The sequence below is a fragment of the Lissotriton vulgaris genome, chromosome 3_1, assembly GCF_964263255.1.
Source record: "Lissotriton vulgaris chromosome 3_1, aLisVul1.2, whole genome shotgun sequence".
Taxonomy (NCBI): Eukaryota; Metazoa; Chordata; class Amphibia; order Caudata; family Salamandridae; genus Lissotriton; species Lissotriton vulgaris.
The window spans coordinates 36,771,484-36,785,659 of record NC_141689.1 but is presented as its reverse complement, the minus strand read 5'-3'; the positions used below and the strand labels follow the sequence as shown (position 1 = coordinate 36,785,659).

General features: G+C 47.7%; 1 protein-coding gene across 1 annotated transcript in view; it reads right to left on the bottom strand.

The window, feature by feature from the left end:
• LOC147725878 (putative E3 ubiquitin-protein ligase HERC1) overlaps window positions 1–14,176 on the bottom strand; it is a 1,064,842-nt gene that overhangs the window by 167,783 nt on the left and 882,883 nt on the right. The window contains exons 56-58 of the mRNA XM_086963380.1: window positions 8,598–8,663; window positions 5,886–6,011; window positions 5,147–5,285 (exon numbers count right to left, since the gene is read on the bottom strand). Of these exons, the coding sequence (XP_086819506.1) occupies window positions 5,147–5,285; window positions 5,886–6,011; window positions 8,598–8,663 (331 nt within the window). The remainder of the gene's footprint in view (window positions 1–5,146; window positions 5,286–5,885; window positions 6,012–8,597; window positions 8,664–14,176) is intronic.

Below are 14,176 nucleotides of genomic sequence, written 5' to 3'. Positions count from 1 at the left end.
AGTGCGGCACATGCTTGTACCCCTTGTACCATTCCACCACCAACATCATGCTCTTCTTATGACTTTGCTGGAATCTGGACCAGCACTTCCATCACTGTGCCTTTCACCTGTGTTTGAGCCCAGGATTATTTCCCCCTCAACAGAGCACTGTGCAATGAAGCTCCGCCATTCAGTGCATGGGATCCTATGCCCTTGATACTGATGGCAGATGGTGACCACGGAGAGCACAACTGCTGCATCTAACTTCACTCACCACCCTCTGTAAATGTGATATTGTCACACACCTAGCCTCATGGGCACTTCCTCCTCTTCCTTTAAGTGCCTGACCTTCATCAGGATTTGTGTCATCGTTTGTAACATGCCCCCACACTTACTGTAACCCCCCAGAAAGAATCTCAGGAGCATATGACCCCAAATATTTCTAGTCCCTTCTTGGGCAGGAGAGAGTCCCGCGATAGTACAAAAATCAAATTACAAACATGGCCAATATCTGCCTTGTTCAAAGCAGGCTCTTGCCAATGCTTGTTCCCTCAGCCTACTCTTCCCATCTACCAGCAGTAGAATTTCTGGGCTTTATGGCACTTTGCTGTTTCACAAAGTTGTGGCAGCTGAAATATGTTAGTTGCTAGAGACACCAGTACTCAATTCAATTAAATATAACTTTATTTGATCTAAAAGCAATAGACAATAAAAGTACATAGAAAATATTACAGATATATGTAAGAAATCAAAAAGTAAAAAAAGTATTTTTTAAAAGCCGGTTAAAAATAAGTCTATAAAAATTAGGCATTTTTAAAACCCATCAAGAGATATGCCAGATATCCTTACTTTAGATGAGCAGGAATATAGAAATAAAAGTCAAGTTTCAATGTGCGGTATAATTTTGTTGGCAGGAACTGCATGTAAAGCACGTAGAGAGTAGATGGAAAGAGTACAAAAATCACAAAATAAGATCCACCATGCACTCCCAATATCCCCCAATGATAAGCAGTATCTTTGCCTAATCTTTATGGAAAACCACACTATTCATAGCAACTCTGATAAACTAGCCCAGCATAGTGTCTCTTGCCCTAAGGAACAAGTTACTTACCTTCGGTAACGATATATCTGTAAGAACCATTATTTAGTTATGGATTCCTTACTTTAGAATTACCCCCAGGCGTCAAACTGGATCCGGAGAGTTTTTTCGTCAGCAGTACCTCTGCGCATCAGAAGGTTGGCGTCTGTTGTCTGCATCGTGATCATCGAGCTGACATTGCGGTAGCTACTTAGATGCCTGCCTAGCGCACTGACGTCAGTTCTGTACACGACTTTCCGCGCCAGAAATGCAGAGCTATGCAAGACACTGACCACTGGTGCACAAAACTAGGACCCTGAAAGGATGTCCTTGACCCTAGAAATCAGTTATATCGTTACCGAAGGTAAGCACCTTGCTCATGTGAAAGAAACACGTTAGGTATAGATTCCTTACCTTAGAATAGATACCCCAGCAGTACCACCCCCTGTGATGGGTCGGCGAACCAAGATCACACCAGAAAATCCTGGAGAACAGAACAGCCAAAAAAGCTGTCTCTCCGGACTTCGCTTTCCAGGCAGTAGTGTTTTGTAAACGTGTGCAGCGATGCCCATGTAGCAGCCTGACAGATGTCATATAGAGGAACTCCTCTTCCCAAGGCAGTCGTGGCTGCCTGCGCCCTGGTGGAATGGGCGCATAGCCCGACTGGAGGCTCCTTTTTTTGCAAGACAGTAACATGCATTAATACCCGACCTTTCTTTGCACCCACGTAGCCAACAAAGAGTTGTTCATCCACCTGGAACTGCTTTGTGCGATCCAGATAGAAGGAGAGTGCAAGTTTTGGGTCCAGACGGTGGAGCCTCTCTTCCTCCTTCACAGGATGCGGACGCAGAAAGAAAGTTAGCAAAGTAATGGTCTGCCTGATGTGGAAGGCAGTGACCACCTTAGAAAGGAAGGCTGGATGGGTCCTGAGAACCACCTTGTCCGGATGGACAAACAGGGAAGGAGGTTTGGAAGAAAGAGCCTGGAGCTCACTCACACTTCTAGCAGAAGTGATGGCTACCAGGAAAGCAGTCTTAACAGTCAAGAGTCGTAAGGGACAGTTAGGAAGCGGCTCAAAGGGAGCGCACATTAAATAGGTAAGGACAAGATTCAAGTCTCACTGAGGCATAACAAAGGGGATTGGAGGAAAGAGATGTGTTAAGCCTTTTAAAAAATGGCTAACTACCGGGGACTTGAAATGAGAAGGTTGATCTGGCAGCCGAATGAAGGCATAGATGGTTGAAAGAGAGCCCTTGGTAGTGCCCAGAGCAGAGCCCTGCTGGGCTAAAGAAAGAAGGAACAAGAGAACTTCAGAAAAGAGGGGCAGAAAAGGGAACCACACCCTTTGCTGTGCACCATGCCACACACTTTTTCCACCGGCAGACGTATACCGTCTTAGTGGAGGGACGCCTGGCTGCCAAGATAAAGTCACAGACTTCAAGAGGCAGGTCAAAAGATGTCAACTGCCACTGCTTAATCTCAACGCAATGAGGTGGAGACCGGACAGGTTCGGGTGGTGGACAGCCCCCTGCTGCTGCGACAGAAAATCCTCCCGAAGAGGCAGTCTGATTGGAGGATCGATGGCCATGTTAAGCAGCTCGGGATACCAGACTCTTTACGCCCAATCCAGAGCCACAAGAAGGATGTGGGGCCGGTCGTGCCTGATCTTCTTCAGCACTCTGGGCAGAAGTGGTATGGCGGAAAGGCGTACAACAGACCGCAACTCCACTTGCGGAGAAAAGCGCCGCCTAGCGAGTGCCGCCTTGGAAATTCCAACACGCAGAATTGCTAACATTGCGCATTCTCTTCAGTGGTTAAGGGCCTCAGCCGCCCTACGCAACCCCACTATGTACAACGCTCCCTCCTCCGTAGCCGCCACAGGAGGAGGAGGAGACGACATGCCAAGATCCGGTGAAGTCTCAAGACCACTGGCATCCCCCAATTCCTCTCTCTAGTGCTCGTCAGAACCTAGCTGATCAGTTAAAGGGTCCCCTGACCCCTCGCAGTCCTCTTCCTCATCATCTGGATGCCACTCAGGTTGAAAAGAGGCTCCAGGAGTGAACAGGGGCTCAAAAACCCCACCAGGCACTGGGTCCGGCTTCGGATGACGCCGGTCCGGCTCCGTGTCCACATCGAGATGGAGGCCGGGGTCGGAAGCGGTGCCGGTGGAGGTGTAACAAAGTCAATCGGCACCGATCTGGATCCAGGCCTGGATCCGAGGGGGGCCTGCAGCGCCAGGACGGAGCCGTCGGCAGAGAAGACCTAGACCCCTCAACAGATTCCGCCTAGCCCAAAGGCAAGCCGGTGGGGTCGGTCCACCCAAAGATGGCATGCATCGCCTCGTAGAGCGTACAAAACTGGGCGGGAGTCGCTCCTGGTCCCTGAAAGGGAGGGAATCTTGTAGTCGACTGTTCGGGCTCCGCGTTCAGAGCCGCGGGAGGGGCCGCGAGAGGGGCACCAAGTCAAAGAGCAATGATGCTTCTTCGACTCCTTCTTATGCTTCGACTTACCCGACCCCGAGTGCGAATACGTCAAAGATTTGGAACCGGAATGGTGATGCCTCCGCAACCGGTCCCTCGAGTGGGACCTTGAATGCAGCGGAGTCGACTGCTGGTGCTCAAGCAGCTTTCGGGACCACTCCTGGAAAGCCTTCGGCTCCATTGATCGGCAGTCGGAGCACAACTTGGGGTTGTATCGCACTCCAGGCAAGAAAGACACATGCGGTGCGGATCCGTCACCGACATGATGCGATGACAGGAACTGCAGGCCTTAAAACCGGCATCCCTCTTGCACCTTTGGAGTCGAAGCCTCAAAAAAAGAAGTCGACAAAAGTCAAGAAAAAGTTAGTCAAAAAATGACTGAGGTACCGCTCTTCCCGGATCTGCTCAAGGGCGGTGTCTACATAGCTGCTGCGATGTCATTCCGTCAACCACGATGCCGACGACGGACGAAGAACCGACCGACGCCACCTTACGACGTGCAGAGGTACTGCTGATGAAAAACCTTTCTGGATCCAGTCTGACACCTGGGGGTAATTCTAAGGTAAGGAATCTATAATTAACATGTTTCTTTCAGATTCCTGCTTTAAAAAAAATGCAGACAGTCGTAATAATTTCGGTAGAGCACAGAGACTGTAAATGGAGCAGGGCTGATCTACAGCAACGGAGGCCAAGCCTCCTCAGTAAGGGTCTCAAAAAATGCTTTTGTGATGTGCTATGCAAATTACAGAAAAACTTAAAGTGCATTAATGATTGCATTGAATGATTATCGCATGGGCAAGAAAAAAGTAAGTTCCCCTCAGAATCAAGAAACATTTTAAAGAAAAAAGACCAAAAATCATCCTTGCTCTAAAGTGGAAGAGAAGAGACCACTCCCATCTTGACAATTTCATCCACAAGTACAGTGGGGAAACATCTGTGTATAAAAGGCTATAAAAGTGCAACACTGAGGGTTTGTATGATTTGTATTTCAGCCTGATAATTGCACGGTGGCCCTTAAACAACTTTTTCACCTCAGTCCTAGCATTTTTGGGGCTATGACTAGGATTGGCACACAACCCAGCTATATGGAGGCCACCAAAAATATCCGGAACAGGCCCAATTCAGTGTCATACAGTCAGGTATAATATCCCTGCAGAGTTTAGCAGCAGGGTTCAACCATAGGCTGACCCACAATAAGAGGAGCACCCGTTTGATCGAGATGGATAATAAGACTGGCGGTCGAGGGAGGTGTAGCTACAAGCCGTCGTGAGAAATGATTTTCCTCTGTTTGGAGGGGACCGCAATTGCTGAAACCCCATACTCCAGCGCCATTGGTAGCTGCACTAATGCATTGTGAATTATAAACTTTCAAAAGTGGAAACACTGACCCCCTAATTTGCGGTCTGATAAGATTACAGGTTGCGCCCGCAGTACTCATGGACAGAAGTTCAGGAATTAATGGATGGATGTGTATGGGGAAACATGGCAAGTGTGGGAGTTGCTCTTTCTGGAACAGTCAGTTGTGGGTCAGTGGACGTGCCACTGGATCTATTCTGTCCATCAGTCTTGGCAATATGTGGAGTCTGCCCAGATTTTAGTGTAGACTCACCTTGCAGAGCTGTGACAGCAGTGGGAATGCTGAGGTCATCTGAGTTTCCATGTCCTAGACGCCCATAACTTCCTTCACCAAAGGACAGGACAGTGCCACTAATCTGAATGAGAAAAGTGCAGTTCTGACCACAGATCACCTATAGGGAGATAAGGTGGCAGGTAAAAGTAAACATCATTAAAAGTATAGAGACAGGATCCATGAGGAAATGGCAGTGGATGCAATACACTGTTGGAGGGGGTGAGTTAGGAAGTGAGGGTGAGAGAGGGTCAACATGTGTATGTATGTGTGTGTATATATATATATATATATATATATATATATATATATATATATATATATATATATGAAGAGAGAGATAGGGAGAGAGAGAGAGAGAGGGGGAAAGAGATAGCTTGAAAGCACAAGAGTGCTGGAAATAGAAAACAAAAGATAAGTGAAGGAAAGATAAATATTAGAAATGGGGACGGGATGAGACAAAGGAAGTATGGAGAGAGAGAGGTTGGGACAGATTGACAAGAGGAGATAATAAGTACTATGGAAAGAGGATAAAAACAAGATGAGGGTACGGATACCGTGACTTTTGGAAAAAAAGAGATAGAAGGTGGTCTATTTAAAATGAGCCACTGAAAAGAATAAGCAGAGAATGTCACTCACTTGAGAGTGAGGAGTGGAGTTGGCATGGACAGGTAGGTGTGGGAGAGAGGAATCCCGTTCTACAGATAGTTATAAGGCTGACCTGATCCGCTTGCAAAAGGGTAGTGGCTAATATTGGCACCAAAGAGCTGCTTCCAACGTCTGCCAGCTGCCCCTGCTGTCCTGATCCCCACAGGTACACGTGGGCCTTCCCTCCCAGCTGCCAGTCCTGTAGAAAAGAGAAGAAGCTACAGAAGGAAGCAATGGACAAGATTCAAACTAAACTTTCAAGAAAAACTCTGGTTCACGAGCGAGAGAAGATGGCATAACTTCCCAAGTTCAGACCGTTGATCAGAGCTCACACAGAAGAGGAACCACAGAAGGAGCTCAATCGGCAACCGCTTGAGCATGTGCCCTGGCCGGCCATCTTTGCTTCACTGTCACAGGCTCTAGTGGGAGATACTAAGTGATGGACTTCTGGATGCTATGCTGGATATTAGATAATGTCTACATCAACAAAGCATACTGCCTACCAGGAAATGGTTAATAGTGTCACATTCAGCTCATAAGCCCAGCTCAGCCAGTGCCCCGACACCCCTGCAAGTAACACAGTTTAGGTGATGTTCTTACATGGACACAAATACCATCAACAACCTGTTCATTGTAGTGTTCATGTTTACAGTGCAAATGTTTTGGAATTGGATAAGTATAACTTGCACTGCTGTGATGCACTGCTTATGACCTCACATATTACATCACTGATGACATCTGAAATCTATAGCGATGCAAGCTATGGTTTAATGGTTTTTAACCAGTAGTGTTAGTCAGTGAATTTCTAAGGTTTTATGAACGCAAGTTGTATATATAGCTATTACTCCCTGGCGGTTGTCACTGGGTAGTTATAGGTGGTCTGATGACTCTTCACAAACCTGTCCAAAGAAAAATCTACTCTACCTCAGCTTCCTCCTGACAAGGTCCAGAGTGACCTCTCAAGTGGAGGCCGAGTCACAGTGGTACCCCGAAACATGCCTTCCCACGCAATATAACACCAAATGTGTTCCCTGAAAATTCGTGAAACAACAAAGTTATTAACAAACAAAGAAATCCAGCGGAAGTAGATGGAAAGTTTTGTGATGATGTAAAGGGAATAATAAAAGTTCCTGCTGCAGTGATGAGGGTTTCACCAGACATTTCTATGGAGTGGACTCTGTCGACAAAGGCCCATTATCTTACTAACAGAGACGCTTTGGAGAAGCTTGGGGTACTGGAGGAAATGAAGAGTTGCCTGACCTTTTCTTGACTTGGATACTCTTTATTGCATATGGGAACTAATAGAAGACATCATAGAGGTAGGCTCTGGAGATTAAGTGAGGCTCAGGTGAAAACCATGTGGTGAATGAGGGTGGTCACCGGATGTGTGGGTTGGGTTTACATTCGGATGGTAGCAAGGGAAAGGAAACTTTTGTGAAAGAAAGAGGAGGCTGGTTTTCAGAAAGCAGGTATGTGAGGGGGAGATTTATGGGGAGCAACAGGTGAACAGAGGCGCATCTGACAAGGGTTAAAGTTGCAGAAATATTCTGGTGATTGAGAAAGAATGGGGGGTAGTTTGTGGGTGGTGTGAAGATGGAGAACAGATGAGTAGACACAGGGGTGTAGGAAAGGGTAGTCAGACGCATAAACGAGGGTTGAAATGAATTGTTGTGGTTTGAAGTCTGGGGTCTAGAAAAGAATGTAAATGTACATGTATTTATATAGTGCAAATCACCGACCCGGTATCTAAGCGCTTGCTTAGGGAACCCGTCCTGGTATTCCCCTGTGAGATAACCCCGGCAGGGTATCCGCAAGGTGAAAGCCAGGCATCCCACTGCGAGGGGCCATTGTGGAGATTAAGCAAGCTATTGCCCAGAGTCACACACTGTGAACCCGTGAGTCGAGTAGGCACCGGAGCGAGAATTGTCGAGTCCATGGAGATTTTAGGACTCAAGACCCCGCCGTGCCAGGAATTGAACCCTGGTCCTGGGCCGGCCTCTGCTTCCAGGTCTGCCTCCTCTAACCAGTGAGCCACACTTCTCCACATGTAAGTTACTGACGAGGAAAAATAGAGTCTTATGGAAATGTGATAATATGGAGCGCAGCCAGAAACAACTGTGGTTTCTTTTTAACATATTGCTGAATCTTTTTGTGAAAGCAAAACTTTTTAAATTTAATTATAGAGGAGAGTAGAGCAATTTATCGTTAAGATATTTTTGAAAGGGAGGATGTAAATGCATTAGTGAACAGTATATAATGTACGGTTTTATTGTTATTTTCAGTTGTCCCTGACGAAGGGTCCTAAGAGGTCCGAAATGCATTGGGTTTTAATAAACTTCTTTCAAAGCACTCAGCTCTTGTACCTGTTCTCAATAAGAGGTTCGGATGGCCCATTTTGAACATGAGAAACCTGGGGAAATTGCTTTCGTCGCATGCAGATGTGAGCAGTCTTAAGAAAAGAAAGAGTGGATAACTTACGCAGTACATGGGAGTATCATGAAAATTACGAAAAGAAAATAATTGCAAGGACAGAATTGGCTGTGCCACTGGATTTGGGGTGAGATGTCGCCCCAATTTGATGGTAACTAATAGAAGACCCCATCTCAGTCTGACTTTTCTTGACAAAGCTGTGGTTTTCAGGTAACAAAAACTGAGGAAGAAGCTAACAGCACTTGATGGCGCTGCAGAAGGTATGCGCGACCTGGTCTATTCTCAGCTACCGGCACGTAGCCATGCTTTTCACCGGCAGAGCTGGTCTGACATGATAAGGCAAAAAGAGACCTACCTCTGGCCGCAGGGATGCCCAGGACACTAACTGCTCATCCATCGTTAGGGTCCAGCTGCGGTTATTCTGCCAAGAGAGAGACGCACTCAGTAAACTGGATTACGCGACTACGCAAAGTTTTAATAAAAGTTAATGTATAGCTGTATGTGTATGAGATTGTAAACAAGCAAAGTCATTTATAGTATGATCAATTTGAATCTCTCAATATATAACCATCATAGCATACAAAATTCAGTGCATTACTTCCTCACAACATCTACACAAATCTCAATAATAGTATTTGACCATAGCACATTCGTTTTCTCTATGTTTACAGTTTGTTACATTTAAAAATATACATATAAACACTCAAACTGACAAATTGCACAGTAGACAATGCCCATCCTTTCACCTACTGTCACTGCTAAAACATGTTATGTCATAATTTGGGAGCCAGTCTCTCTGTTCCTACTCTCCCAACATAATGCTTCTTAGCAGATCTTCTTTCTCATAATTTAGTTGAATAACTTTGCAGCACAAATAAGTGTTGGGCTGTCATGAATATTTAAAAAAAACAAATAGTGTCACTGCATTTCCCAATTTCTGCATTCATAAATGTATGTATTTTATTCCTAGAAAAGAATTTTATAATAACAAAAGAAGTGAATTTGAGATTTTTTTTAAAGATATTCTTCTTTGCTGCAGTTCATATACAGCGGCCTGAAAAACGAGCATTGTAATGATGTTCTGACTGTTCCTGGGATTCTTGCCCTGCACTCAGTCTGGCTGCACAAGGTCTCTCTCGATGAAGAGCCTGATGTGTTTCCCGGCTCAGAGAGGCCCTGGGAGGACAGACCTCCTGTCCAGGTGATGCTGCGGGCAGTGATTGACGGGCTGTCAAGGTTGCTGTACAATCTGCCAGTGCACATGTCAGTGAGGAAGCCTGTGTGTTCACAGCGAACGAAGAGATGGACATGAAGGCACGCAATGGCCTCAGTTTCGAGTGGGAAAAACCACAGGATTTGATAAATGACACATGAATCAAACCGCACTGATGATGACTTCTTACGCGTACGAATGAATCATCAATTACCGCAAAACGAATGTGTGATGTAGCACAGGTGATGCCTACAGCACCTCGATAAATGTGGTGTCGTGCTCTAGCCTACGGCCGTCAACGCGATGACGCGTTACGCACGTAGCTAGAGCGTGAGACGCGCGCATGCGCAGAAGCGACAGATTGGAAGGCGCGAACAGGGTTTAACGGCAGTAGCGACCGGAGCTTGTCGCAGTTAGACTCTCGGCGCTCTATGGGAGTGTATCTTTGTTTCTTGTTAAATAAATTACAAAGCAACATCAGCAAGGCTCAGTGTGCTGTGTGGGCACCTACATGCATCATTACAGTGGCGACGAGGACTGGGAGCACCCCACTGTCTCCACACTGCCTCACTGGAGATCGGCGACCTGAGCACCAGACAGCAGATCCAGTCCTGTGATGACCCAGCACGTGTTGCAGTGCTCTTTCGACCCATAGAGCGTGGCAGCAGCATCTAACCTGCACAGAGGGCTGGCATGTGCACCTACCTTCAAGCAGCTCGGCAGAGGAACCAGTCGCAGACCACCTAAGCAAGGTCAGTGCTGTCCCGGAGTGCAAAGGGTCCTTAAGCCAGTACCCTGGCAGCGAAAGGAGACACCCAGAATACAGAGGAGGGCGAGCATTCCCTCAGCCTCCCACAAGGCACTACTAATAGCACACCAGGCAGCCCCAGAGGCCCGGGAGATTCCACAAGAGGGTTAGGATCCCCTAGTGCGCCAGGCAGCCCAAGAAACCAGCCGGGGGCACCCGGGACGGAGCCCAGAATGGCCAACCAGGCACCTGCTCTGACGGCTCCTTCCTACCCAGACCAGGTGAACCCCAAATGAAGTGGGAGGACTGGAGGGAGTACCGCAGAAACTACGTAGAAGCCTTGGAGGATGAGAACGGAGAGCCATACCCCAGCACTCGGAAGAAGAGGCTGCTACTGCACAACCTGGGCCCAGAGGGGGTACGTGTGTTTGCTAACATCATGCCTAAAGAACGGGCTGCAACAGAAGATGATGTCTTCAAGAATGCTTTGGAAGATCTAGACAACCACTATCGTCCGGCAGTGTGTGTATCCATTGACCGGTACAACTTCCAGCAAAGGAAACAGGAAGCGGGAGAATCGATAGATGACTATGTGGCAGCGCTACGACGACTAGCCATCACTTGCAATTATGGGCAACTTCAAGACGAGTATATCAAGGACCAGATTGTCATGCACACAACCAACAAGTCTGTCCAGGACAAACTTTGGGCGCAAAGTGAAGCCTCACTCAAAGATGTCATAGCCATGGTGAAGAAGGCAGAGTTGTCCAGGCGCTGTGCGGATGCTGCCAAAAGAGAAAGCGCGCATAAGCTGATGTTTAACAAAATCGACGAAGCTGCGGCGGCATACAAGCCAAAAGGATCCGCAGGAGATCAGAGGCAAGAATCGAGATGGTCAGGGAAGCAAACGGGGCCAGGACGACAAACCACCGACAACAAGTTTGCATGTTACAGGTGCGGAAGCACAGCCCACTCAGCTCAGGACAAACGGTGCCCGGCGTTTTGCGCCAGATGCGCGCACTGCGGCTTGGTCGGCCATTTTGAGAAGGTGTGCCGCAAGAAGGGGAAGAAGTCCATGGTTAAGTGCATGGAGCCTGCACAGTCAGAAGCGGTAACGGAGGAAGATCTAGAAGATGAAGACTGGGTTCTGTGTGTAGAAGGTCAAGTGCTGGATGTAACAGGCAAACGCTCAGACAAGCCACGCACGGACATGTTCATCGGAGGGGTAAAAGTACACATTGCGATTGACTCAGGATCCCCTTGGACAATAGTACAGCGATCAGTTTGGGAAGAGGACTTTGTGCCCAAGTTAGGACCGAAGCTCCACCCACCGGATATCCATCCCATCTCGTACACCAGCAATGCCATCCCCATAGTGGGTTTCCGCCCCCTGAAATTTGAATTCAGAGGTAGAACTGCCACCTGCAAGTTATATGTGGCGGAGAAGGGACCCTCGGTGCTTGGTTGGAGAGATGCTGGAGACTTAGGGATCAAGTTAGATCCTGGGGGGAAAGAGCAGATCCTGCTAACGGAAGATGGCCAGTCACCCCAACGAGAAGAACTAAAACAGGCCTATCCCAAGGTCTTTGGAGGCACAGTAGGAAAATTGGACAAGTTTGTACACAAGATACTACTCAAGGAAGGTGCCCGCCCGGTTTCGCACAAAGTCAGGAACATTCCCATTTCCATAAAAGAGGCTGTACAAATGGAACTCCAGAGATTGGAGCGACAAGGCATCATCGAGCCGATAGACAGTTCCGAATGGTTGGCCCCATTGGTCGTAGCCAAGAAACCCAATGGAAATGTCCGTCTATGTGTGGACCTACGCGAACTCAACAAGTGCCTGATAGTGGAAAAGTTTCCTCTACCGAGGATTGAGGAAATGTTGGCGAGAACGAAAGGAGTTTCATGGTTTTCCACCATTGACCTCACATCGGCGTATCACCAAATCGACCTGCACCCAATGAGCAGGAAGTACACCTCATTCATCACACCATTCGGGTGCTATCAGTTTCGCCGCATGCCCTTTGGCCTGGCCTCTGCGGCCGCCGTGTTCCAGAAACTTATGCATCGTCTGTTCAAAGACCTACCGGGAGTCCAATATTTTCAGGACGACATCCTAATAATGGGAACAAACCAGGAAGACCATGACGGCAAACTGACCAAAGTACTCACGGTACTGCAAGACAAGGGCCTCACAGCAGAATGGAGCAAATGCAAGATAGGCATGTCATCCGTCACATACCTAGGACACGAGATCGGGAGTCAAGGCATATCACCCAAACGACAGAATGTGAGAGCCATCAATGATGCAAGAGCCCCAATCAACAAGGAAGAAGTTCGGTCGTTCTTCGGCATGGCCGAATACTACAGTAAATTTGTAAGACACTTTGCCACCAAAACGCATAAGCTTCGCCAGCTCATCAGAGACAAATCTAAGTTTGAGTGGGACGTGGAAACACAAAGTGAATTCGACGGACTGAAGAAAGACATCAGTGAAGCAGTGCCCTTACAGGGCTATGACCCCGATGGCAGCACCATCCTAACGACGGACGCCAGCGACAAAGGATTGGGGGCAGTACTCGCTCAGGAAAGAGAAGACGGCGCAGTGGAAACCATTAGTTTCGCTTCTCGTGCCCTGTCCCCCACCGAACAGAAATATAGCGTCATCGAGAAAGAAATGCTGGCAGTCACATGGGCGATGGGAAAGTTTAGGCAATTCATCTGGGGCACCAGATTCAAACTACAAACCGACCACAAGCCATTGGTCAAAGTCCTGACATCATCCGGCCACGATACAGCCACACCACGCATTGCCAAGATGACTCTCAAGTTGTTGGACTACACGTACGATGTGGAGTACCTACCAGGGACACAGAACAAAGTGGCAGACTATTTAAGTAGAGCTTCCGCTATGGAGGAAGCCCCCGTGTCTTTACCGGACACGGACGAGATGGTGGCAGACATGGTCGACACGGAGACGACGATAAGCAGGCAGGAATGGGCCGAGGCGTACATGCATGACAGCGAGATAGTAGAAGTCAAGCAATATCTCACCTTCGGTTGGCCTGACAAACGGAACCTGAAAGCGGAATTGAGAAAGTACTATGAGATCAGGGAAGAGTTGTCGTTAAGTGACTCAGGCATATTCTTGTACCGAGGAGACAGAGTGATACCGCCGGAAACCATAATTCCTATACTATTGAAACAACTTCACGAGGGGCACCTTGGCATCGTAAAGACAAAAATCAGAGTGAAGCAGATGTACTAGTGGCCAGGCATGGACAGTCAGATAGAAAGGCAAGTAAGAGAATGCGTTCAATGCCAAGGAGCTGATAAAATACTCCGGCCACTGAGACCGGCGCTGGGAGTATTTGACCGTCCCCTGAACCCGTGGGAGGATATTGCAGTAGACATCCTAGGACCGGTGCTCGACAACAGAGGCATTAACAAATACCTGTGCGTAGTCATAGACAAATATTCCAAATGGCCCGAGATAGATGTGCAGGAATCCATGGACACAGACACAGTACTAAAATTCCTCACCACACTGTTCTTGAGGGAAGGAATACCAAAGACAATACTGAGTGACAATGGACCACAATTCGTCTCAGACAAATGGATCAGGTACATGACAAGAAACGGAATAAAGTCAAAGCACACGGCAATCTATCATCCGGCATGTAATGGACAAGTGGAGCGGTTCAACCGAGTACTGATGGGGTCGATACAAGCTGCCATAATGCAAGGTAAAGATTGGGAAACCGAAGTCCAGAGCATGTTGTGGGCATACAGGATTACCCCGACAGCACTAGGGTACAGCCCTTTCCAGATCTTAAGGGGCCGCTTCCCCTTCACGAGAGACAACGTAGTGTGGAGAGAGAAAACTGTGACAAGTAAATGGTCTCCAGCGGTGGTGCAGCACAATTTGGAAAAGGCTCAAAAGGTGTATGCTGCTCACTACAACAGACGG